The sequence below is a fragment of the Pantherophis guttatus genome, chromosome 12 (genome assembly GCF_059756535.1).
Source record: "Pantherophis guttatus breed Tessera chromosome 12, ASM5975653v1, whole genome shotgun sequence".
Taxonomy (NCBI): Eukaryota; Metazoa; Chordata; class Lepidosauria; order Squamata; family Colubridae; genus Pantherophis; species Pantherophis guttatus.
Genome location: NC_142074.1, coordinates 26208663 through 26231959, shown reverse-complemented (window position 1 = coordinate 26231959; position 23297 = coordinate 26208663). Strand labels below are relative to the sequence as shown.

Below are 23297 nucleotides of genomic sequence, written 5' to 3'. Positions count from 1 at the left end.
ACTGGCAGTGGCTCTGAAGGAGGCTGGGAAGAGGGCTTATCCCTTGGGGCCGGGAGGGGTGGGGCTGCCCGTCGTCCCGCAGCTGCCCGCCTCGGAAGAAGAGCTGGAGCCCACTTCAGGAGGCACCGGTGCTGGACAGCTCCCGTCGCCTGGGAAAACGGCGGGGAGGGGGGTTGGGAAACCTGGGAAGACCCGGGATGGGGAGGGCGCTGGATCGAGGCCCCCACGCGCAGAGCCCCCATGGAGATATGAGTCAGGAGTGGAAGCAGACGGGTGGATTCATTCTGCACCGAAGGCTGTAAAATTAACCAGTTATGTGGGGTCCTTGGTGGCCTCTGAGCTTGCTTGTTTCCTTGCAGAGGTTTCATTACCCAAACTAGGTAACATCCTCAGTGCTAATCCTCGGCACTGCCCCCCCTCCCCCCACGTCAGCCCTGAGATACAAATATTCTCCTTTATTATTAACCAGTTAAAATGAAATCTGAGAGTTCAGTTTATTTGTGCTCGGAAGGCAACACTGTTACCTGCAGAATGGGTGGATGGACGGACCAAAGTTGTGTGTGTGTGTGTGTGTGTGTGTGAGAGAGAGAGAGAGAGAGAGAGAGGGAGAGAGTGGGGGAGGGGGAGAGAGCTCAGCCACTGGGCTTCTGAAGGTCTTCAAAGAAACCTGTTGTGAAAGGAATGTCACTTGGTGTTGGGTGTGCATTTCTCCACCCCAGTCCCTCCCCACTTCTTCCTTTTAATGATTTAAAACATCTTTTTCTTCCTGGGTGTCTGTTTTCCCAATTTGCATTTTTTGAGCATGTTTGTTTTTATACAGATTTTGGCTTTCGGGACAACTTCTCTAGGCAGGTTTTCGGTAATGGATTAATAACTCTTGACCGCCATGGGTTCGGGTTTTGGCAACAGCTTCCTGTTTTGAGTATTTCTGCTAACAAGTTCAAGCTTGGAACCAAGCAAGAACCGAAAACCTCCCAAACTGAAACTGGCATCCTGGGGCTGGAGGGGCAGGGGGCCTGAAGTCCGACTGTCAGACCAGGTTGCTCTTGTTGGTGTAGGATGGGAAGAAACGCGTTTTCATTTGGCCAGACCTTTGATCTATTGTTAAAAATAAGGAGTTTTTAAACAATTATCATAAAAATGGTTCCCTGCCTAATTTATTGTGCTTCGTTATTTGATACTGTGCATTTAAAATTACCTTTGAAATCTAGTTGTTGTGGTCATGGTTAGCTCCTGGGGCATAGTTGGTGGGAAAAAAGAAAAGAGACAATACTGCTAAAGATGAAGGAATCTTTTCTTTCTCATCCCTTCTCCTGGATAATGACAGAACCCGAGAGATTGCTGGATTCTGGATCTATCCAGGATCTGCCCAAGACTAGGGAGTTGGATAAAGTGGGCACTCCAGATCAGAGGAAAAAACATGTTAGAGTTGGCAAGCTTTCAGTCAGTTGGCAAACAGCTGGATAATTGGGAGCCGGGGCAGGAGGGGCCCTGATCCTGCTCTCCTCCCCGATGGAAATGACACTCCCTTGTGAGATTTCTATGCCAAAGCTGGGCATGCAGCTCAGGGGTCGCCCTGGGCAAGTGGAGACACTGCAGAGAACCCGCCGAGGGCAGCTCCATTCACACGGGTGTGTTTTGCTCTTTCAGGCCAGCCCTTCTCCCATTATTGTGAACACCGACACTCTGGAGCCCAGCCTCTCCGTAAGTTTGCCTCCTCTGCTAGAGTCCCTGCCTCCTCCAGAGGGTCTTGCTCACTTCCAGGAAGCGGCCCTTCTTGGCTGCCCGTTGGGTGGACTCCGTTGTCTGGAGCCTAAGGTAGGGGGTGGGATTAATCACCGGGAGAGGTCTCTCCTCCAGTGGGCCTGCCGGCTCTTGGAGAGGGTGATCCAAAGAGGCTCCCTGGGGAAGACACCCGTCGGCTGGGTCCCTTGCTCAGTTCCTACCTGCCTTTCAGTGCTCGTCCTGAGGGCTTGGCTTCCTCACCTTGACTCTGCGGGCTTCTTACCTCTGTGCAGCCAGTCAGCCTCCCTGGGCATTTTGGACACTAGCAAGGCGCCCAGCTAGGGATTTGGGGCTGTGAGGAGTTTATGTGATGACCCCGGAGCTCCTGAAATAAACAGCACTGCTGTGGCAATGCCTTGTCCTGGTTTATTTCACCAGCATCTGCATTTGTGCAGAATCTGGTTTTAACTGCCCGATAATTCACTGTGATCCTCAAAAGAGGATTCAGTGACCAAATTTATTTATTTATTTATTTAATTTATATACCACCCTACTCCTGAAGGACTCAAAGAACCAAAAGAGTTCCGAAGCCAGCAGCCTTTTTTCTCCGGCCCTCTCCTGCTTTTGTGGCACATCTGATCCATGTGGCTCAGGAGAGACCTTTGCTGGCCATGTCATAGCTGGTCTTTGGCTCCCTGGGCTCCACGTACCAGGCATGCCAGAGGGATGTCCTTTATTTCTGAGCCCCTGGAACTCCCTTCTCTCCCCCAGGTGAATGGCAGCGACGGCATGTTCAAGTACGAGGAGATTGTCCTGGAGCGGGTGAGTGGGGCTGCCCTGGTCCGGCCTTCCTCTCCAGTCACCCAAGCCCACCTTCTCCATCCCTGGCACATGCGGGGGGCGGCTCTTTTCTGCAGTGGTCTTCAGAGATGGAGCTTACTGGGGTCTCCAGTCCTGGGAAGAGCTGAGGCTGGAAGATCTGTCTGGGTCTGCCCCGAGCCTTGCCTTCCCAGGGTGCTCGGCTTCCTCTTCAATTTCCTGCTCCTCATTTGGAGGCCGGGTGTTCAAATTGGGTCTCTTGGCAGGGAAACTCTGGCCTCGGCTTCAGCATTGCTGGTGGCACCGATAACCCCCATATCCCCGACGACCCTGGCATTTTCATTACCAAGATCATCCCGGGTGGAGCGGCTGCCATGGACGGGCGCCTGGGGTGAGTGTCAGGGGGCAAAGAGGCCCCAGCCCCAACTGCAAGGCTGGGAGGTTTGCCCAGATGGGCAGAGGCTTTGGGGGCCGGCCCTCCCTCCCTCCCTCCCTCACCCTCTGCTCCGTGGCACAGGGTCAACGACTGCGTGCTTCGGGTCAACGAAGTGGACGTCTCGGAGGTGGTGCACAGCAAGGCTGTGGAGGCGCTGAAGGAGGCAGGGCCAGTGGTGAGGCTGCTGGTCAGGCGAAGGCAGCCCCCGCCGGAAACCATCATGGAGGTCAACCTGATGAAAGGACCCAAAGGTGAGAGGCTGGGGTCCTGGGGAGGGGGCCAACTGCCACTTGAACTTACATCCAAAGAGTCTCAGTTGGGGTCTCACCAAACAGGGCCGGGCGGGAGAGTCAACTGCTTGGCTGTGGGGGGCCGCAGGAGCTGCTGCTGGCTGGGAAGGTGCTTTGGCCAGAGCAGGTGCTGTGGAGGTTCCTGGTCGTGAGCCCCCTCCTCAGGAGAACCGGCTGCCTGGAAGGGCACGGCTGATTCCAGCTGTGGGAGAAGGAGAACATCTCACAGCCCTGCAGGGGAGGGTAGTGGAGGGGCTACCTCACGCTCCACCCCCAGTTCTTGCAGTGAGGCTGGCCAGGCTCCTGTAGAGGAGCCCTCCCACCCCTAAGGAAGAAGACGGTTCCAAGCCGAGTTTCCCCGTCGTTCTTCCTCTGGGCTTCTGGCCATTTGCAGAACGGTTCCTCCTTCCCGAGAGCCTCCCCCTTCTTGAGCATTTGGCCCTGCCCTTCTCGGCCCTCCGTTCTCTGCCAACGGCTGAGGACGTTAAAGTAGGCCTGATGAAAGGGGGACGCCCCCCACCAATGCCATGCTCCTTCTTCCAGGGCTGGGCTTCAGCATCGCGGGGGGCATCGGGAACCAGCACATCCCGGGCGACAACAGCATTTACATCACCAAGATCATCGAAGGGGGCGCAGCCCAGAAAGACGGACGGCTGCAGATTGGGGATCGGCTGCTCGCGGTGAGGACCCAGCGCGGCTTCCCTTACGGGCTGTGACGGGCCATGCCACGGAGGTCGGGGGCCGCACAGAGGGAGGTTTCCGGCTACGAAGCAGGTCTTCCTGTTATATCTGGTTCTGGTGCCCCCCAGAATCGAGGCCCAACCCACCTGCAGGTTAATGGACTGGTTGCCATTGCCAGGCATGGATCCTCCATATTCTGAGGCGCTCTATCTTGTTGGGATGTAAGCTCTTGACTTTCAGAGTGGGCTTTGGAGCCCGCTGGGATCTCTCTTGATTTTCTGGGGCATTCAGAGCTTACCTGTGTGCTGCTCTCTTTCCCCTCCCCTCCCTCTCCCAGGTGAACAACACCAACCTGCAAGAGGTGCGGCACGAAGAGGCAGTGGCTGCCCTGAAGAACACCTCCGACATGGTCTACCTGAAGGTGGCCAAGCCAGGCAGCTCCCACATCAACGACCTGTATGCGCCCCCAGACTACGCCAGCAGTACGTCCCTGCTCCCCCTCCAGCTCGGGGAAGAGTGCCTGGCTCGGGTCTGGGTGGTGGCCGAGTGGGGAGGCCGCCCCAGAGCAGTGGAGGCTCAGCTTGGTCTGTCTCCCGCCCTTTCTCTCCCTAGCTTTTTCTGCCTTGGCCGACAACCACATAAGCCATAATCCTGGCCTCGGCTATCTTGGAGGCATGGAGAGCAAGCCCGCTTACCCTGCTCCCCCCCAGGTCACGCCTGCCCGCTACTCACCTGTGCCCCGCCACCTGATTGGAGAGGAGGACTTCACCAGGTGAGCAGCGGCGGCCCTGCTGGGTCCAACAACAAATAAGGCTGGGGAGGGGGTGTCTGTCTCCCCCCCCATGGGCCGCCCCCTTCTTCCTCTGGCGCACAAGAGGGGGCTGGGATTCTCCCAGAGGGAAGGTGCGAAAGCTGAAAGCCCAACTGAGGGACGGAGGAGTTGTGCTTGTTGAGTTTTGAAGCCGGACCCTCCGTGCTGTGCCGCCTTTTCTGACTGCTGTTAGGGTCCTTCTAGCCAGGCTCTTGGCAGCCTCCAGCAGGCAGGGAGCCCATTGACACAACTGGAGAGTCGGCGGCGGGGGGGGCGCTGGAGGGGGGGCAGATGGGGAAGGGGGGTGTTTGAGCCTTTGAACACACGGCCTGGCCCTTTTCTGTGCTGGAGATGGGCGAGAAGAGGGCTCTGTGGGCAAAGGAGAGGGCAGAGACTGGCATCAGAGGGCAAGCAGGCTTCCAGTGGGCACCCAATCACTGGCAGTGCTGGCTCGTGACCACACGAGGGCGCGAATCAGACTGAGGCAGAGGAAGGCTGGCAGCCGATGCCCTGATCCGTGGTTTGCTGGCCTGCTGGAGGGGGCAGAAACAGAGTCCATCAAGGGGGAATTCTGTGAGTTATAGGCGAGGGGCGAATAGGCACATGAAGCCTCTCAGCCAGGACCCTGCCAGTCTTGGGTGCCCCAACCCTGCTACCGAGGGCCTCTGGGCCTACCCCACAGCCGGAGGGCTCTTCCCGCTCTTGGCTCTCTAGGGCAGCCTGTCTTCTGCAGAGCTGGCTGCGTAGGCTGAGCCCTTCCCCCTCCTGCCTAACGGTCCCTCCTGGCGGATGCCCAGAGGGAGGGAAGGGTTAAGGCCAGTGGCAGCTTCCTGGGCAGCGCCTGCATCTGGATCATCTCAAGGGTCTGACAGCTCCGGCAGAGGGGAGGGGAGGGCGGGGTAGTGCAGTGCAGATAAAAAGCAGGCTGCCCGCCCCCACCCCCCAGACACACAGCCATGATGATCACGGTCAACGTCTCCTCCTCCATGTCCTACAGGAGGCAGCCCCCCCCACCGCACTCTGCCAGTCTGCACCGAAGAGGGATTGGGTATTGTTCCCCCCCCCCATTTGTGCTTTCAGTTCAGGGGTGGCGGGTTTCTGCAAGGCTTGTCGTGGACGTGTGGGTCTGAGTGGGTCAGAAATGCTGTCCTTGGCTTGATTCCATCCTGCCTGGGAGACCCCTCCCAAGCTAATTGGCATGCGAGGTGGGGGGGCAGGAGGGGGCAATCATCCTGGAGGGGAGGAAATGGGACAGATGCTGCTGGTTATGAGCCAGGAGAAGCTTGGAGGGGGGGGAATGAAGTGGTGGGGCTCCAAGGAGAGGAGCTGACCCTCTCCAATTCTCCTCCCTCCCCCTTGTGCCCTTTGCTCCTTCCGGGCACCAGCAGACCAGCCAAAAGCTCCCTTTAACCAGAATGTGGGGTCCAATTCAACCCTGGACTGAATATGGGGGTGCAGCTGACAGTTTTTTGGGGGGCTATTGAAACCCACCATCTTGGAATCAAGCCCCAGCTGCTCTTGCCCCCCCCCCCCCATATCATCCCTGACGGCTGCCTCTCTCCTCTTCCTCCTGCCAGGGAGCCCCGAAAGATCTCTCTGCACAAGGGCTCCAGCGGTCTGGGCTTCAACATTGTGGGGGGCGAGGATGGGGAGGGCATCTTCGTCTCCTTCATCCTGGCCGGGGGACCAGCAGACCTGAGCGGGGAGCTGCGGCGTGGTGATCGGATTCTGTCGGTGAGTGCAATGGGGGCCTTCTTCTGAGGGGGGGGGGAGATGGTGCTTTTGCCAGCCACATGCCACCCGAGGTCTCCTTGCTCCTCTGGCCCTTCTGCCCAGCCATTAAGGGGTTAACCCACTGGCCCACGCAGGGCAGGGCAGGGCAGGGCACCTCACCCAACCGGTCTGGCCTGGCTTAGCCCAGCCCCATTGCAAGGAAGCTGGCTTCCTCTTGGCCAGGGGAAAACAGTGCCGAGGCTGCCTGCATAAATGGATCCTTCAGCCTGCGGGAGGCGGGTGAATCCCGGGCCTCGCCAAGGAGGCTGCCCCCCCAGGTTCCAGGGACAGGGGTCCGCTTTTCACCAGGTCAGGCGCACGCTCCCTGCCACAGCTCAGGGCCTGGCGTAGTGTGCCACGCCTGAGGCTGGAGGCTTTGGGAGGGGGGGGATCCAGGGAGGCCCACTGCCAGGCATCCAGCTTTGCCCTCCTGCTGACGGGCGGGTCTGTTTGCCAGGTGAACGGCTTCAACCTCCGGAATGCGACGCATGAGCAAGCGGCGGCAGCCCTGAAGAGGGCCGGGCAGACCGTCACCATCGTGGCCCAGTACAGGCCCGAAGGTAAGAAGCCTGCGGCTCTCGGGAGGGCCTCCCCGGGTGGCAGGCTGGCAGCTCGACGGTCCAACTGGGTGGCTGGGCACCCTGGCTGCCCCCGCCTGGCTTCAGCCTCTGTGCCCGGTTCCTTTCTCTCTGGGGGTCCAGCAGAACCGCCTCGGGTGGGCCCTGGAGGTGAGGGGGGTCCTCCCCGGTGCAGCTTGGCTTTTGTGCTGGAGAGGCGCCCGCTGGTGCTGCCCTCCAGGGGTCTCTGCTGGAGCCGATGGCCAGGCCCAAACCAAGGCCAGGCCGGAGCAGGGAAAGCCTCCCGGGCCTTCCTGGGCTGCATTCCCGCCTCCGCGGCTCTTTTCCCGCTGTCCCCTCCTGCGCGTCGTGTGCACGGGTTAACACGCGTCGGGGCTGGGCAGCGGGCGAGCGGGCGTGGGCGGGGCTCTGCATGCAAATGAGATGCCTGGCTGGGGTTACCCGGGGATTATCGGCGCGTAGCAATGGAGCAGCGCGGCCGCCGATTGGCCGAGCGGGACGCTGTCGTAGGAAAGGGGCGGGGCGGGGGAGGACGTTGTGGACACCCGGAGGGGCGTGGCCTGCGCATGGGGTGGAGACGCGGGGCTTCGAAACGCGGCGGCGATTGGGCAGACCTCGGAGCGTGGGGAGGACCGACTATGAGAGAGTTCGGGCGGCGATTGGACGGGCGGGAGGGGAGGGTCGGCAGCGCGAAATCCGGTTGGGCGCCACGGGCGGAGCGGAGCGCCGATTGGCTGGAGCCCGCCGCGAGGCCGCGCCTCCACCTTCCCGCCCGGGCGACCGGCCGGCCGGGCTTTGTGTGAGGACGGGGAGACGGGACGGCCGGCGGTGAGCGGCAGGTGAGCGGGCGGCGGGCCAGGAAGTCCCACATGGAGCCTCCGGAGCCCTGGCGGAGGGAGGGCGGGAGTGGGCGGGGCGGCCTTGAACCGGGCAGGGAGCCTCTTCCTCTCGCGAGACCCTCCGCATCCGCCCCCCCCTTCCCATCGCGGGGGGCGTTTTTGAGGGGCGGGGCGGGGAGGTCGCGCGCCCTCCTCTGCGGGGGGTCCCGGGGCCTTCCAGGCCGCCCAACGGCCGCTCCGGGGAGGCCGCGCCTGGCGGGGGTCGGGGGGGGTCGCGGGGAGGCCGCCGGGGGCTCCCCCGAGAGAGAGAGAGAGAGCGGCGGGAGGCGCTGAAGCCGAGCGGGGCCTCCTCCTCTCCTGCCGGCAAGAGGCCAACCGCGGGGCCGCTTCCCTCACGCGGGGCTGGGCGGCCGAGCCTCCCGGGCAGGGGGAGCCCTTTGGGGGGAGGGGGGGCTGCCTGCACGGCTGCAAAGGGCCCCAAAGCCCCACTTGGCCCCTCTGGGTCAGAAGAAGCGGAGGCTCCTTTCACGGGGGATGATCTAAGAGCCCCACTTGGCCCCCTTCCCCTCCCCCTTCCCTTCCCCCTCCCTTTCCCCTCCCCCTTCCCCCTTCCCCTCCCCCTTCCCCTCCCTTCCCCCTCCCCCTTCCCTTCCCCTCCCCTCCCTGGCCGAGGCCCTTGGGGCCAAAGAAGGAGCCGCCCCGGGGAAGAAGGGTGACAGAGCCAGGCCCATCACCCAGGCTCTTCTTCGGACAAGGGTCTTTCGCTTTGCGCCTCTCTTGTTTCTTTACACCGGCTTAACTTTTCTCTGCCAGTCCTGAACGGGTCCGCCAGAACTGCCATGTCCATAAAAAAATCCCAGCCAAGCGGCAATCATGAGGAAAAAACCTCAAATGGACTTTTATTCAGTCACCTTCTACTTCGGTTGTCACCAGGCAGAAGATAGAAGAGTTGCGTTGCACACAATGGGGCAGGATAACACAAACGGCTCTCCCAACATTGCTGAGCTACTCCCAGCGAAGGTGGCTGGTTGTGAAGGATGCTTCAACCGAATTATGTGGGTTCCCAGCCCTGGTAAAGGAAAAGGCCTGATATCCTGCAAGCGTGACCATTTTTCACGGGGACATTTTTGAACAATCAGTTCAAAAGTCTCAGCTGAATGAGTGTGAGTGTCTACACGGCAGACAGTTACGCTTGGTAGCTCTGCATGGAGACTCTTGAGACATTCGTTGTTGGTCTGTAGTAACCATAAAATCATAAAATCTTTTTGCTGCGTTTTGAGCTTTGTGGCTGAAAGAGTTCTTGCTTGGTCCGGCTGAATCTTGCAGGTATTTCAGAAAGGAGCAAGGTGAAGCTGACACATCACCTGTTTGGTTGTGGAGTGAATAGTCCTGTCTTTTGAAAGCTGGCGTGACACTTCGTTCTTTGTCCCTTGAGAAAGGACGTCTTGGGTGCAGGAAATTCTTGCTTGGTTTGGCTTACTTTTTCTGACTCGCTGCCGGGTGGAACTTGCAATGCTGGTAGCTGTAAAGAGGAAGAGGGGATTAATCCTCCTAACCAGAATGAGCTGAGTTAACCAATGTGGTTAATGTGGGATGCTGGGTTCCTGCTTGTCATGAGGCTTTGCGTGCTCTGACACTTGTAAGGTGTCTTTTTTAAAGAGAGGGCTTTGCAGCGTGGATACTAGCTGGGCTTCACATAGAAACACCCTACAGGAGAGTGGAACTTTGGCTCACAACTGTAAATGTGTGGAAAATGATCAGTGTCGTTGTGCCCTTGTGGGAGATGAAAGGCAAATAATAGTCTCATGAATTTTAAAGTCCGGAGGGGTAAAGCTGAGGCCCTGAAAAATCCACAAAGGATCCTGGGGGTGATACAAGTAAAGACGCCACCATCCTTTCTGAACTAGTTTTGAATTTCAGAAATGGGAAACACATTTAAGTTTATGGCACCTCTGGATGCAGAGTAGATTCACCTCTGACCCAAAAACAAGTTGCAGTGTTAGTCCTCTGCTTCTTTTCTCCTAGACCTTGCCTTGAAACTGTTCAATAGCTAGGATTGATTTATTTGGAAGACATTCAACCATCTGCCAGTGAAGTTCATGAAACTGCTTACCTGTCTGTACATTTAAAGTGTAATCAAGGTGAGGAGCAGAAGGACCAACACGATCTCTAAGAATCTTTAAGGAATTCTAACACACACGCACACCCTGAGTTGAATCATTGGGTTCCAGGAAAGCTGCCTGAGAATGCCAAGGGCCCAGATATCACTGCAGAAGCAACCAGCTGTTACTTGCTCTCGACAAGCCAGGTTCTCGGCCTCTCCTTGCTTGTTTCTTGGCAAATGTAGAGTTGAAAGGGGGGAGAAAGATCCTTGCGCCTGTTCTGTCCAAGGACCTTGGAATAGGAAAAGAGGCAGTAGCTGTTGGGATCATATCGTTAGCAGCTTCCAGGAGTCGGGGGGGGGGGGGATATGCATTATTAGTTCAAGATGATTTTCCATGGTCTGACCTGTTGGACAACTTCCTCTACTTAATTCAAGGGAGATACGGGCTGTTTCCCCACGTGATCCGCTCTCCACCGCGCCGCCGCCCCCCCCACAAAAGCCTTTCAGTGCAGCTGAAAGCACCTTCTGCTTGCAGAGCATTTCCTTGCTGGCTTTTGAGGCTGGCCTGGTTTTCTTATCCACCTCGGGGGTGCTTCTTCCCCCCCCCCAACTGCTCTTCTGTGTTGCTGTCATGAGAGGCCCTTGCCATCTCCCGGAGCGGAGCAGCAGGGCGGGCGCAGCCTTTCTTGTTTGTCCCCCTGAGCCTAGAGTGGCTGGATGGGGGGCAGCTTTTAAGGAGTGGAAGGAAAGAGCCCGAGGCTCTCAGAAGAGCTGCTCCCCGTCTGCTTCGTGCCTTTGTCCTGAAATCTGCCCAGCCTTGAGTGGCGTTTGCAAGCTGAGGATGGGAGCTGGGTCTGCTCTTGGCAGGGACCCGCTTGATTCAGGGGCTACTGTGCTGCTGGCAAGAGGCGTATGCCGATTAATGTTAAATCAGACACACACACACACACACACACACCCATCGCAAAAAGAGAAAAATTTGATATTAAAAGATATCAGTAGATATGACGAGAGCCCTGTCAGAGGTGATGCAGAGTGAGAGAGCACCGGCCTTCAGGGGAGCAGGCGGGAGCAGGATGCTGGGGGGGGTGGGGGGGGCTCTGTCCCTTTTCATCCTTTGCGGTTAGAGAAGAGTCTCTTCTTTTAATCCATTTATATTTTACCCATCTGGTTGTGGCTTATCTGTTTCAAAGAGGCCTGAGGAGGGTGCTGGAGATGGGGCCTGCAGCTTTGCCTCTTTGCAGCCCCCAGTCTTCAAGGCAAGGATCGCAAGGCCTCTTCTCCAAGATCCTGTGAGGGAGGCTCAGAAGCCTGCGCAGTCTGGGGGAGAAGGCAGCTCAGGATAGGGGGAAATGCTCTTTGGAGCATAAGTGGGCTCAGGGCGTTTCCATGCGCTGATCGTTGCCTTTTCATAGCATCTCCTGCACCATTGGTCAAGGCACATGTGCCCGCAGCATGGTGCATGTTTATATTAAATGATTTTTAAATCCATTATCCCTGAAGCTGAGTTAGCCCGCTCCTGTTATTTCTACATTCTCTATTGATACTTTGGAAAACTGGATCAATATTGGTCGTAACTCGGCTGCTGTCAGGGCGGAAAATTCACAAGCTGATCCATATCGATGCTTGGTGGGTGGCTGAGTCCTTGCCAACTGAGCACTCACTGTAAAATAAGTAAAAACGTAACTTTGGATAATTTTTCTAAGCCTGCAGGACTGATGGGGGCCACAAGGGGAGTGGGGAGAAGGTGGGAGTTTTCTGGCAGGAAGGTAGCATGTAAGAAGGCAATTGAGAAGAATCAGACTGGAGCCTGTGGATAAAGAACCCCAACAAATGATAAAAATGACTTTCAACTGCATAAAACACACCGTACAATGAATATCTAGGATTTGAAGGAATTAAATCAGGCATACAGTAATAAAATTGAATAAATTGACATTGGGAATAATTAACAACACTCCACATTTGGGGCTCTGCTTTTAACTTCCACGTTTTTTAGGTTTCAGTGCTTCAGAGTTTCTAGGCAATGCACGTAGAGGCCAAAAAGGAAGGACTGAATAAAAGTTCCTAGCAAAAGAGAAGTTTTCCTGCTTTTGTTTTTAGCTGACATACCAGCGTATGTCTGGTTTAAACTTCCAGCAGAGATTATGTGTTTAATGTTGAATTGGAGTTCCATTATTATTATTATTATTTAATATTCTGAATTCTGGAAGGCAACTAAAGTGTTTCTCTGCTATTGGAGCAGAATTACTGTTGTTGGGAGTAGCAAGAAACTAAATGGCAGCCGTGTGGAAAGTTCTTGGGGACTTGATTTTCTAAGGTCTTCTGCACATCGATCTTACTAAATTGTAAACTTTCAAAATAACCCACCTCTACCTTATGCAAGCTCCTGTGTAATAATGTTGTTTAACAGTATGTATAATGCATGAAGATGGAAAAGGCACCATAACCTTTAAGTAACTGGTAAACCCAAGACTGTGTTTATATAACCCTTTGCTTGCATAATCTGGATGCTTGCAACTGCAGGGCTTGGAAGATTGATAGAGCACCATGTTTGTCAATGCCTTTAGGAATATGTTCAAACCGTCCAAGCACTTTTGGCATTAAAGCACAGCCTGGTTAATTTTCCTGTAATCTTATCTCCCACAAGAGCCGGATGCCGGTAATGGACTTTTGAACGGCTGTTTACTATTAATTGCGCCAAGCCAACTCTCTTAAAACACGATTGCATCTCTTTAACCATTGAAATATTTGTGGTAATAGATGCTAGATGTTTATTGTCGGTCTGGGGAAATACTGCTTGAATATCCTCTACTTCCTTTCAGCCACTTTTGTTGGTTCCTGCGGGTTCTGGGATTGTCTGTCCTCTCCGTCCTTCCCTGGTGTGTAAAGTGCTCCTCCTGTGTTGGGTTCCTCCTCTTGAGTGGCCTTCTTGATGTCAACCCAGCCTGTTCAGGCTCTCCTCCTATGTCCTTCCCCAGTAGCCTTTCTGAGATCTCAGCCGTAAGGATACTCTAAACGCAGAATCCTGAATACCACCTGACCGGTCCCTGTTAGTTGCCTTTTTAGCCTATTTGTCATGCCCCATTAGCTGTGACTTTCTCCAAGGCCAACACCTGTATTCAGGTATGCAAAGGATCTGGCCCAGGACCTGGCAGGGGGAGTTGCACAGGCAGGCAGCTGCGTCCTTGTCCCTTGTGTGTGAAACGCAGACCCGGCTGGGCTGGGCTGGACTGGACTGCAGGGGGCCTGTCTGTGCGACGGCCCCCAACCCGCCCTCCTTTGTGCTTGCAGAGTACGGCCGCTTTGAGTCCAAGATCCATGACCTCCGAGAGCAGATGATGAACAGCAGCATGAGTTCGGGGTCTGGCTCACTTCGGACAAGTGAGAAGCGCTCCCTCTATGTCCGGTAAGCCGAAGGAGCCTTTTGGGGGGGTGTCAAAGGGCCTCTTCAGATTTATTTATTTTTATTTATTTATTTATTTATTCCATTTCTATACCGCCCTTCTCCAAACAGGACTCAGGGCGGTGAACAGCCAAAGTAAAAAACAGAGCATACAAAATTTAAAAAACAGTATTAAAATAATTAAATATTTTGGCCGTAAATTAAAAAACCCAATTTAAAATCAATTTAAAATTTAACTCAAGCCAGCCCAGCTAGTTGAAATAAATAGGTTTTCAGGGCCCGACGAAAAATCCGGAGGTCTGTTATTGTACGTATCTCTGGGGGGAGGTTGTTCCAGAGGGTGGGCGCCGCCACAGAGAAGGCTCTCCCCCTGGGGGTCGCCAGCCGACATTGTCTGGCGGACGGCACCCTGAGGAGGCCCTCTCTGTGCGAGCGTACTGGCCGGTGGGAGGCTATTGGTGGCAGAAGGCGGTCCCGTAAGTACCCCGGCCCTAAGCCATGGAGCGCTTTAAAGGTGATCACCAACACCTTGAAGCGCACCCGGAAGACCACCGGAAGCCAGTGCAGCTCACGCAGGAGAGGTGTCAGATTTATTCTTTTGTTACTGTGGCCCACTCAAGGTGATCTCTCCTTCTCTTCGCCCAGAAAAAGGGGCCTCGTGGTGCCACTTGCTGAGAATGCTGATGTGTTCAAAGCCTGGCTAGGAGGACCCTTTGCTTTTAATCTGTTACAACAAAGTTTAGCCATTTTTCAGCCGTCATAATTCTGACCTCGGCCTGTGGTTCAGCCATTTCCCATCCTCCTGAAACATTGCTTCCCTTTGGAGCACCGTCCCGAAGGCTGCATGGCCTCCTTGCACCCACCAGACAAGGCATCGCAGGGGGTATCCAGCGCGAGGGATGCCCCTGGCCTCCTTTGGTGGGGCGCTCCTGGATCACTTGTGATTCTCAGGTCCTCAGACTCCACGTGGCCCCTTTGGTCAAACACTCGCCAAGCACACTTTAGGCACACGCGTTGAGCAAACCCAGCCATCTGACCTGCTTTTGCACTAGGAATCCTGAAATCGAATTCGTTGAACCTTGGTTTAGTTAACCCATCCCCCCCCCCCATGGGGGGTGGGGCTGAGCCTCCTCTGCCAAATACTCTTCAGTCTTCCCAACGTAGGAAAGGAGACGAAGTCTCTGCAGGGCCCCAGCCTTTGGCTTCACCCTGAAGCCTGTTGCTGGCTGCTTCTCTCGCGGGGTGCCTGGACTGATTCCGAGGGGGGCAGGCCAATAAATCCATTGCTCCTGGAACAGGGCTCTAGCGAGCGGTTGGCTGCTCCTCTGTAATTTCAGCGCTGGCTGCTTACAACACAAGCCAACGCTGGTGCAGCTTTTTTGGCCCAGGCGCTTAGCTGCTTTGGCTCATTGTTTTGGCGTCTTCTGGAAGCGTCAGTCCTGGCAAGCGCCTCCCCAACTCAGCTTCTCTCTTCAATGGCAAGGCAGCCAGGGTGTCCGTGCCCATCTTGCACAGCACCTTCTTGGCTGCTCCTGGGATCGAGGCAGCGCTCTGCAAACCCTTCCGCACTGGGAGAGGAGTCTCAGCCCTGTTGGGTGGAGTAGTTTCGAGCACAATTTAGCTGAAACTGATGAAACGGACAAGCTGCCGGTTGTGGTAATTACAAGGCTTGTTATGCCAGATCGGAAGGCCTGATCTAGCCCCAACCAAAACATTTTCCTGGGTTCTTTGTGCCGAGCAGGAAGTAAACCCTTAAACGGGGCAGAGGCACAGAACAGCATGCCCCCTGGTGGCAGCTAGAGGAACTTGCAAAACAGCAATCCTCCTAGTTCTAGAATAGAATAGAGCTGGAAGGCCTTGGAGGTCTTCTAGTCGGACGCCCTGCCCAAGCATTTCAGGTAAGGGACTATCTAGTCTCCTCTTCAAAGCCTCCAGTGAGGGACCTGGGTGGAGAGACCCACTTTCCAGGCAGTAGCCTGGGGCCAAAGGAAGGGGACCTTGAGAAAGGGCAGAAGAACACGTTGCATCCAACAGAAGGTCTGAGGTCCAGGCTTCAGTCTGTGGAACTTTGCGGACAGACGGTGACCTCCTGGCCATCCTGCTAAGCTGCCTCATTCCTGGACAGGGCCCTCTTTGACTATGACCGGACTCGGGACAGCTGCTTGCCCAGCCAGGGACTCAGTTTTTCTTACGGGGACATTTTGCACGTCATCAATGCCTCAGATGACGAGTGGTGGCAGGCAAGGCTGGTGACCCCTCACGGCGAGAGCGAGCAGATCGGAGTCATTCCCAGCAAGAAGAGGTGAGTGCTTGTTCTGCCGCGGTGGCCCTCGCGGTGGTCGATTTTCACTGGCCAGTTGGCCAGTTGCGGCGCTTTCCTTGAGGGGGGGTTGTCAGGAAGAGCTGAAACGGACTTTGGGGCCAGGGTGACTTGGGCCTGTGTTTTGCTTTCAAGCACGAGGAATTTTCAGGCAGCAGAGAAAACGCTGCTTGTGACGGGGGGACTGTTTGGATTTTTGAGCTTCTGTTTACCGTGTTTTTTGGAGTATAAGACACACCAGACTATAAAACGCACCTACCTTTTTTGGTGAGGAAAACAAGAAAAAGAAATCTGCCTCTGCCTCCCAGCAATTTTGCCTCGTTACAGCAAACAGCCTGCTTTACTTTCATTTTTGTTTTCAGCATAGCTTGATTAGCACAAGGGGAAAAAAAATCTGCTCCCAGCAATTTACCTCCTTGCAGCAAGCAGCAGAGCCCTGCGCAAAACAGCTGAGAGCAAAACAGCTGAGAGTCGGAAGGCTGATCCAATCTACTTGTGCTAATTAGGTTGTGCTGAAGCTGAAATAAGCGGTTTCTTCTTGCTGTTTGCTGCAAGGAGGTAACTGCTGGGAGGCAGAGGCTAAAGGGTGGGGGCCAGTGGGTGGGCGGGGCTACATTTGGTATATAAGACACACCTAAATTTTCACCCCCTTTTGGGGGGTAAAAAGATGCGTCTTATCCTCTGAAAAATACGGTACCTTACACTGAAGGCCTGAGGAATCAGCCATGGCAATAATTTCTACGAGGTTCTTGAAGGAAGATCTCGGTGAGGCAGGAATAGTGATCAAAGTGAGATCAAAGTCACCCTTAATCTCTTTCTTTTTCTTGATGCTGTCAGAGTGGAAAAAAAGGAACGGGCACGCTTGAAAACAGTGAAGTTCCACGCTCGGACAGGGATGATAGAATCCAACCGGGTAAGTGCTGCTTGGGTGTTTGTGTTTGTGTGTGAGTGTGAGTGTGAGAAGCAGGGAAGGGTTTTGAATGAAATTTGACTGGGACTCGAGGACAGTTCCTCCAAGGTGCGCTCAGGTGACGGTTGAACAAAGGGTCTTGGTCTGCAGGAGAACACACACACACACACACACACACACACACACACACACACACACACACACACTCATCCTCAGACTTCCTCCAGCCAAGTTTGCCACTTCTGTGGCCCAGGACAGTTTCTGGTGGCCGGCCCTGAATTCTCTGAGGTCTTGCTGAAGGCTGGGACAGGGAATTCCTCCACAGACTGGCAGAGAGCCAGGGAGCTGGCCGGGCCATGGGGACCCCTCCTTGTTGTTGTGGCAATGAAAATTGTTAGTCATTTTCCACCATTCCTCAAGATCATTTATTTCCTCCACCCTTAATTTTCCTCTGACATCCCCATTTACATGTAATTTCCATGATTTCATTTAAGGGGCAGCTTCCCTGACACTGATCACCCGTTGTCTGTTCATTTTAATTTTTCTTGCATGCTTTAAACTCCATTGTTTTTTTGTCCTTTTTGTTTCTGTCCTTTTTGTTTCCTTCTGCACCCCTTGCATCTTCACCTTCTTCACAGTTGATCAAAACGAAACGTAAAAAGAGTTTCCGCCTCTCTCGAAAATTCCCCTTTTACAAGAGCAAAGAGAACTTGGCTCAGGAAAGCAGCGGACAGGAACGTAAGTAGCAGCTGCCCTGCTCGGATTCTCTCTGGGAGCCCCAGCAGCTGCCGCCGCCCCTGTGAGGGAGAAATGGCCCATGGCTTCCTCTGGGCGCTTGGCGGATCCTGCATTGCCTTGAGGTTGGGCTGCCTAGGGGAGCATCGGCCTGCCTGAATGGCACAGAAGGCTCTGATAAGGACCGTGAGAATGTTGTGGCCATTAATGGCTGTGAGCGGCGGGATGGTGGGCCACACGATTCTTCACCCGAGGTCAGAGGCAGCTTTCCAAGTATGCAGCAAGCAACGGCTGAGCCCTGGACTCCGGGAGAGGCTGCTGGATCCTCCTGGCTTCCTGGCTCTGCCTTTACCTAAGGGGGTCTCAGGCTTTGCTTGCAACGATGGTTCAAGCCGGGAGTCCTTCACTCCTCCAGGTGCCCCATATTTGCTCAGCGGTCTCCCTGCAGCCAAGAGCTGAAGCTTTACAAACGGCCCCCTCTTAATGTCTTTGGGGCAGAGCTGATAGCAGCCGGGGTCCTCTAAGGCCTCAGCAGCAGGTCTCTCTCTCCTTTCCCTGCCCAGGAACTTAGGATAAATAAGCAGATGGGGGCGCATTCCACAATTTCTACAAAATGACTAGCGATGCCCTTCCAAAAGCAGCAGGTTTTGTCTGCCCTCTCTCCCTGAAGGGCAGCCTTAGGCTCTCATGCCGTATTCGCACAGCCAGCGGCCTCCTCCGCCTGAAGCCACAGCACACTCCAGTTGGTCTTTCTGGCCTCGTCTTTTTTCTCAACTCCCAGCAACTTTCTGTTGCCTGCCGTCCGATCCCTTCGATGGGAGTTGCAGGGATTGAATTTCGGAGCTTCTCCTTGCTGAGCAGATGTCGGGTTGCCAAACTCTGCTCCCCTTGTACCGTTGGCCAGGAGAGCAGTCAAGGATTAGGATGCGAGGAAGGGCAGCCCCTGTGCAAGAGGCCTGATTACCAGGTGCTACTGAGACTTGGGAAGGTGGCGAGGCTCTGTGAAGAGGGGACCACCGTGAGAGCTGAGAATAACTCAGCCCAAACTCTCTGTAGCCTGGTGGATCTTTTGAGCACAATCCTGCCTTTGCTTTGCGCTCTGGGTTATGGTGACTGTAGGCTACGCCGGTGGGTCTCCAGTGAGTAGAGAGCTCACCGATGGTGGGGATAAATGAAGAATCGACCCCTGTGGCAGCGGGAGGGGGACCAGTCTCCATGGATTGTCTGAGAGGAGCAGCAGGTTACCATTTTGGGAGAGGGGGGAGATTCTTGGGCTTGGGTTGCTGAGGTCTACACTGCTCTGTGTAAGTGACATCCTCCAGTAGCCCCGGCCAGGGTAGCTGGTCTCAGAACAAGGGACTCTGCTTGGTGCTGCCAAACCTGGTTAGCCTAGTACAGGGGTCAGCAACCCACGGCTCTGGAGCCACGTGTGTCTCTTTCATCCCTCTGCTGCGGCTCCCTGTCGCCGGTCGGCTCCACCATTGATAGGGCTTTCGGTTAGGACCCGTAGAGGAAAACATGACACCTCGCTAGGAGGAGACTCTGTGGTGGGAGAACTGCACTTCCGGTCAGCTCCAGAATTGAATGGGGAGTTTCTGGTTAGGACCTTTGTGGTTCTTTGAGTGTTTAAGGTTGCCGACCCCTGGCCTAATACAGAGGCCCAGAGCTTTGGCCTCTGCTCCTCCCCAGGCGGTTGGGGATGTCTACCTTGGTGTCTGGGCTTCTTCTGGAGCAAGCTTTGGCCTGCCTTACATTCTAGAGATCAGGCTCAAATGAGGTGGTTTTGGGACAGAAGATGGTTGAAAGTGTTGGTCACAAGCTTTAACTTCACTTGCTGTTGCAGCTCTCAGCCATTCTGCACTCCTGTCACTAATGCTGTCCTGGCCCTTTCTCTCTCTCTCTCTCTCTCTCTCTCTCTCTCTTCCCCCCTTTCTCTTTCCTTCTCTCGTTCTTTTCTCTCCCCCCTCCCTTCCTCTCCCCTCTGGCTGGCTGTGAATCAGGACTTCCCTGGGTTAAGTGACGATTATTATGGCACAAAGAACCTGAGTAAGTGGAACTTCACTGCACACCCTCACTTTCCATTGCTAGCATGTCTGAGACCGGAAGGAAGCTCGCGGGACGCTTGGTGTAGATTCAGCTCCCATGAGCTGAGCCTCACTGTAGTCACTAGACTGGCTGCCTCCTTCCAAAGAAGGGACCCCTCTCGGCACAGGCTGATGGGTCTTAGGAGCCTCTTCCTGGAAAGGGCTACCCAGCAGTGCAGTGAGTTGGCCAGGACAAAGGCTGGCGTCATCTCGAGGCCTCCTTACAAGCCAAGGAAAGAAATTGGGCGGGGCTCATTTTGGGAAACCCCCCCCCGGATCAGGTCGTTGAATTTGACTCTGTGTGTGTGAACTCCTTTCCTCCCCGGCCGTCTCAACGGGGACACCTCAGTTGGGCAGCCCTGCGGTTTCTTTACTGCCGTTTGTTTGCCCACCGATCCCTCCCCTCCTCTCTTCCCTTCTCTGTCGCTTCAGTGGCAGGGCTGTAGTCTCGGGGGACAAAGGGGAGCTGGCCAGGAACAGGGCTGCATGTCCGTGCTTCAGCCCTGCTTGCGCCTGAGCTGCTCTGGGGTGCCTGCTGCAGAGGGGGATGGAGGGGGAGAGGTTGCAGCACCTGCTGCAGCCGTTGTTTGGACAAGCGATCCATGCGTGGTTCCTTCCCGAGTGGAGTGGATCAGCTAGGCTCCCCTCCTAGAATGCACCGAAGCAGAGGGGCCGGGAGATCAAGAGCTTGCCCTTGAACTCCTCTCCCCTGTCCCCAGCGCTTGTGGCCATCAACCCCTGGTATCCCCTGCTGTCAATCTGTGTGCATTAAATTCAGGCCTCTTTCTTGGTTGCAGAGGGTGTGACATCCAACACCAGCGACAGCGAGAGCAGTTCCAGTAAGTCTCCCCTGTTTGTTCCAACCCAAATTTCCTTCTGGCTTCATCCCAGTGCTGGGGGGGATGTGGGGTGGGTCAGAGCTGCTGGTGCCTCCTCCTCTTCTGTGGCTGGTGGCTCTTTTTGGTTGGGATTGGAGCAGGGGTGAAATCCAGCAGGTTCTGAAGGTTCTGAAGAACCAGTAGCAGAAATTTTGAGCAGTTCAGAGAACCGGCAAATACCACCTCTGGCTGGCCCCAGAGTGTGGTGGGAATGGAGATTTTGCAATATCCTCCCCACTCCTAGGGGAGTGCAAAATCTCCATTCCCACCACACTCTGGGGCCAGCCAGAGGTGGTATTTGCCAGTTCTACAAACTACTCAAAATGGGGATTTTGCAATATCTTTCCCCAAGGAGTGGGGTGGGAATGGGGATTTTGCAGTATCCTTCTGCCACGCCCACCAAGCCATGCCCACAGAACTGGTAGTAAAAAAATTTGGATTTCACCACTGGATTGGAGCATAGCATAAGTCAATCAGCCAGGTAAAACGGACTGATTTCAGGTAGCAGAGACTAAGGCCTGAACAGTATCTCCTTTCATTTCGATATTATGCCTCCATTTACTCATACAGGTGGCTAAAGTCCAAAAGAGTAGATAGGGGACTTTGGCTCCGATGTGGGCGCAGAAGCTCTTTTGAACCGCCAATGTCTGCCTGTGATTTGATCTGATCCACACGCTGGGGAAGAACGTTGCTGAATTGTAACTCCCGGTGTCCCTCATCTTTAGGCCAGGCTGGCTGGGCTGCTATAAATGGGGCTCCCCTCAGAGACGGTTCCCCAAAGATTTTGCCGAGTCCTGTGGAGGGAAACCTTTGCTTCTCCCTGATTGCGAAGGAAAAGTGAAAATGCCAGGGGGGTTTAATGCCTCAGAGATTAACAGCGTTGCCATTTGGCAGTGAGGTGTGGCGTTGTTGCTGTGAGGCCAGCTGATTCTTTCCTATTCTTTCAGAAGGACAAGAGGACACAATTCTGTCATACGAACCTGTGACGAGGCAAGAAAGTAAGTTGGAAAAAAGGCTGGTCCACCGTTTTCCTTCTGGAGGACAGCTTAGCTCTGAGATTTCTGCATGTTATTTTTCCCTGATTAGCTTTGAACTTTACAGCTGAGCAGAGGCTGCTCTCCAAAACTCCTCCTTTTCTTTTGGTCTGCCTCTCTAGTTCACTACGCCAGGCCAGTGATTGTTTTGGGGCCCATGAAGGACCGAGTCAACGATGACCTCATCTCAGAATTTCCACACAAGTTTGGATCCTGTGTGCCTCGTAAGTGCTGGGTCCCTTGTATTTTTTTTCTGGGGGGAGGAGGAGAGATTTAAGGGACACGTACATCTTCCCAAGTGATGCTTTAGGCCCTGTTCTCCAGATGTTCGTGTGAGAAGAGAGTGAGTGTTCACATCCATCAGTTGGTCCTTTTTTTGCAGCAGAGTTTAAAAGGCCAGGCTGTACGGTCAAGGTCAGCCATGCCTGCTGATGTTTAAGAAGGGCACAGCTTTGGGCCCACAGATGCCGCTCTCTGAACCACAGAAAAAGCCAATGCATTTTCTTTCAGACACTACCAGGCCACGGCGTGAAAATGAAGTTGATGGACAAGATTACCACTTCGTGGCCTCACGGGAGCAGATGGAGAAGGATATTCAGGACAGCAAATTTATCGAAGCTGGGCAGTTCAATGACAATCTCTACGGCACCAGTGTCCAGTCTGTGCGGGCGGTGGCTGAGCGGGTGAGTCCGGCACCATGGGCTGCGCCATCCTTGGTCAAAATACCGCACGGGACTTGTGGCATCATTCAGTTCCTGCATTACCTGTATTGTGTCCACTGTCAAACCAGCAGCAGACTCTGGTCTTGGCTCGTCTGTGCCAGATTTTGGATCAGTTTGAAGCTGCTGCTGTTTCTATTCCACACAGGAGTTGATGCATCCACACTTATGGCCTTAAATCACGATCTCATTTAAGCTCTAGAATACCCAAAATGCTTCGGGTTGTGGTCCTCCTGATGAGTTTGGGGCGGGGGCAAAGCTTCTTGAAAGTGCTGTGCAAAGGCTGTGAGGTAATGGACGCCCTGCCCTCCTCCAGGGGAAGCACTGCATCCTGGATGTGTCGGGCAATGCGATCAAAAGATTGCAGCAAGCACAGCTGTACCCAGTTGCGATTTTCATCAAGCCCAAATCCATCGAAGCGCTCATGTGAGTAACACGGAGGTTTAACAACGGGGTTATTTTGATTTATTCATCAAATTTATGCCCCACCCATCTCACTGGCTATGTGACTCTGGGTGATTTATAAGTCGGACATGAGTTCGCTTACCTGAATGCTACCTTTGAGGGGCGTGAACCCCCAGCAGTAGAGCAGAACCTCTTGAAAGAGGAGGCCAGAAGATGCAATGACTGCCGTGGGAGGGGCTTGGCAGGAGGGGGGGCCCCTGCATATTTAGTGATAGAGGCAGGTCGTGTCAGACGTTCTGGAGGGAAGCTTTAGGGATGGATACGGGGAGGTGGGTGTGGGGCAGCTCTTGCCAAACGGACCACGGTCATCTCAGTAATGGGTTTTTTGTCCACTTAGTGCATCCAACTCTCCCTTCAGGCTTTTTGATTGACAGAACAACTGTTATTTGGCTGCAGGTGGATTTAAAATCTACTTTGGGATACCTTTCCCAAAGTACCTTCCCAATCCAAGAATTGCCAGTCTTGGTTTCTCCGTGGCCTCCATACCATCCATGGGCCATGAACTTTCTCCCAAGGCCACAGCCCTCCCGCTTTCCCTCTGCCTGTCTCTTCAGGTGGAGTTGATATGCCGACATGCCCTAGCGATCCAGGAGTCCCTCAGAAAGCTGAGGAAAAGTCCGATTTCGGGCAGTGGGAGAAGCAGAGAAGCTCCGGTCGGGACAGAGGCTTTTGTCCTGAGGCTGTCTCTCT

The 23297-nt window shown here is 54.7% G+C and overlaps 1 protein-coding gene across 6 annotated transcripts in view; it reads left to right on the top strand.

Moving 5' to 3' along the window:
* DLG3 (discs large MAGUK scaffold protein 3) overlaps nt 1-23297 on the top strand; it is a 42718-nt gene that overhangs the window by 16599 nt on the left and 2822 nt on the right. For 2 of the 6 annotated variants that reach the window (XM_034441724.3, XM_034441725.3), the window contains 18 exons: nt 1651-1704; nt 2497-2547; nt 2811-2935; nt 3062-3231; nt 3814-3950; nt 4289-4433; nt 4564-4723; nt 6340-6496; nt 6993-7095; nt 13351-13465; nt 15588-15764; nt 16620-16695; nt 19428-19473; nt 20309-20350; nt 21337-21387; nt 21546-21647; nt 21934-22106; nt 22459-22568. In XM_034441724.3, the coding sequence (XP_034297615.1) occupies nt 1651-1704; nt 2497-2547; nt 2811-2935; nt 3062-3231; nt 3814-3950; nt 4289-4433; nt 4564-4723; nt 6340-6496; nt 6993-7095; nt 13351-13465; nt 15588-15764; nt 16620-16695; nt 19428-19473; nt 20309-20350; nt 21337-21387; nt 21546-21647; nt 21934-22106; nt 22459-22568 (1994 nt within the window). Of the gene's footprint in view, nt 1-1650; nt 1705-2496; nt 2548-2810; nt 2936-3061; nt 3232-3813; nt 3951-4288; nt 4434-4563; nt 4724-6339; nt 6497-6676; nt 6845-6992; nt 7096-13159; nt 13183-13350; nt 13466-15587; nt 15765-16619; nt 16696-17330; nt 17431-19427; nt 19474-20308; nt 20351-21336; nt 21388-21545; nt 21648-21933; nt 22107-22458; nt 22569-23297 lie in introns of those variants that run through there. The other 4 variants (XM_034441722.3, XM_034441723.3, XM_034441726.3 and 1 more) reach the window with 3 other exon arrangements.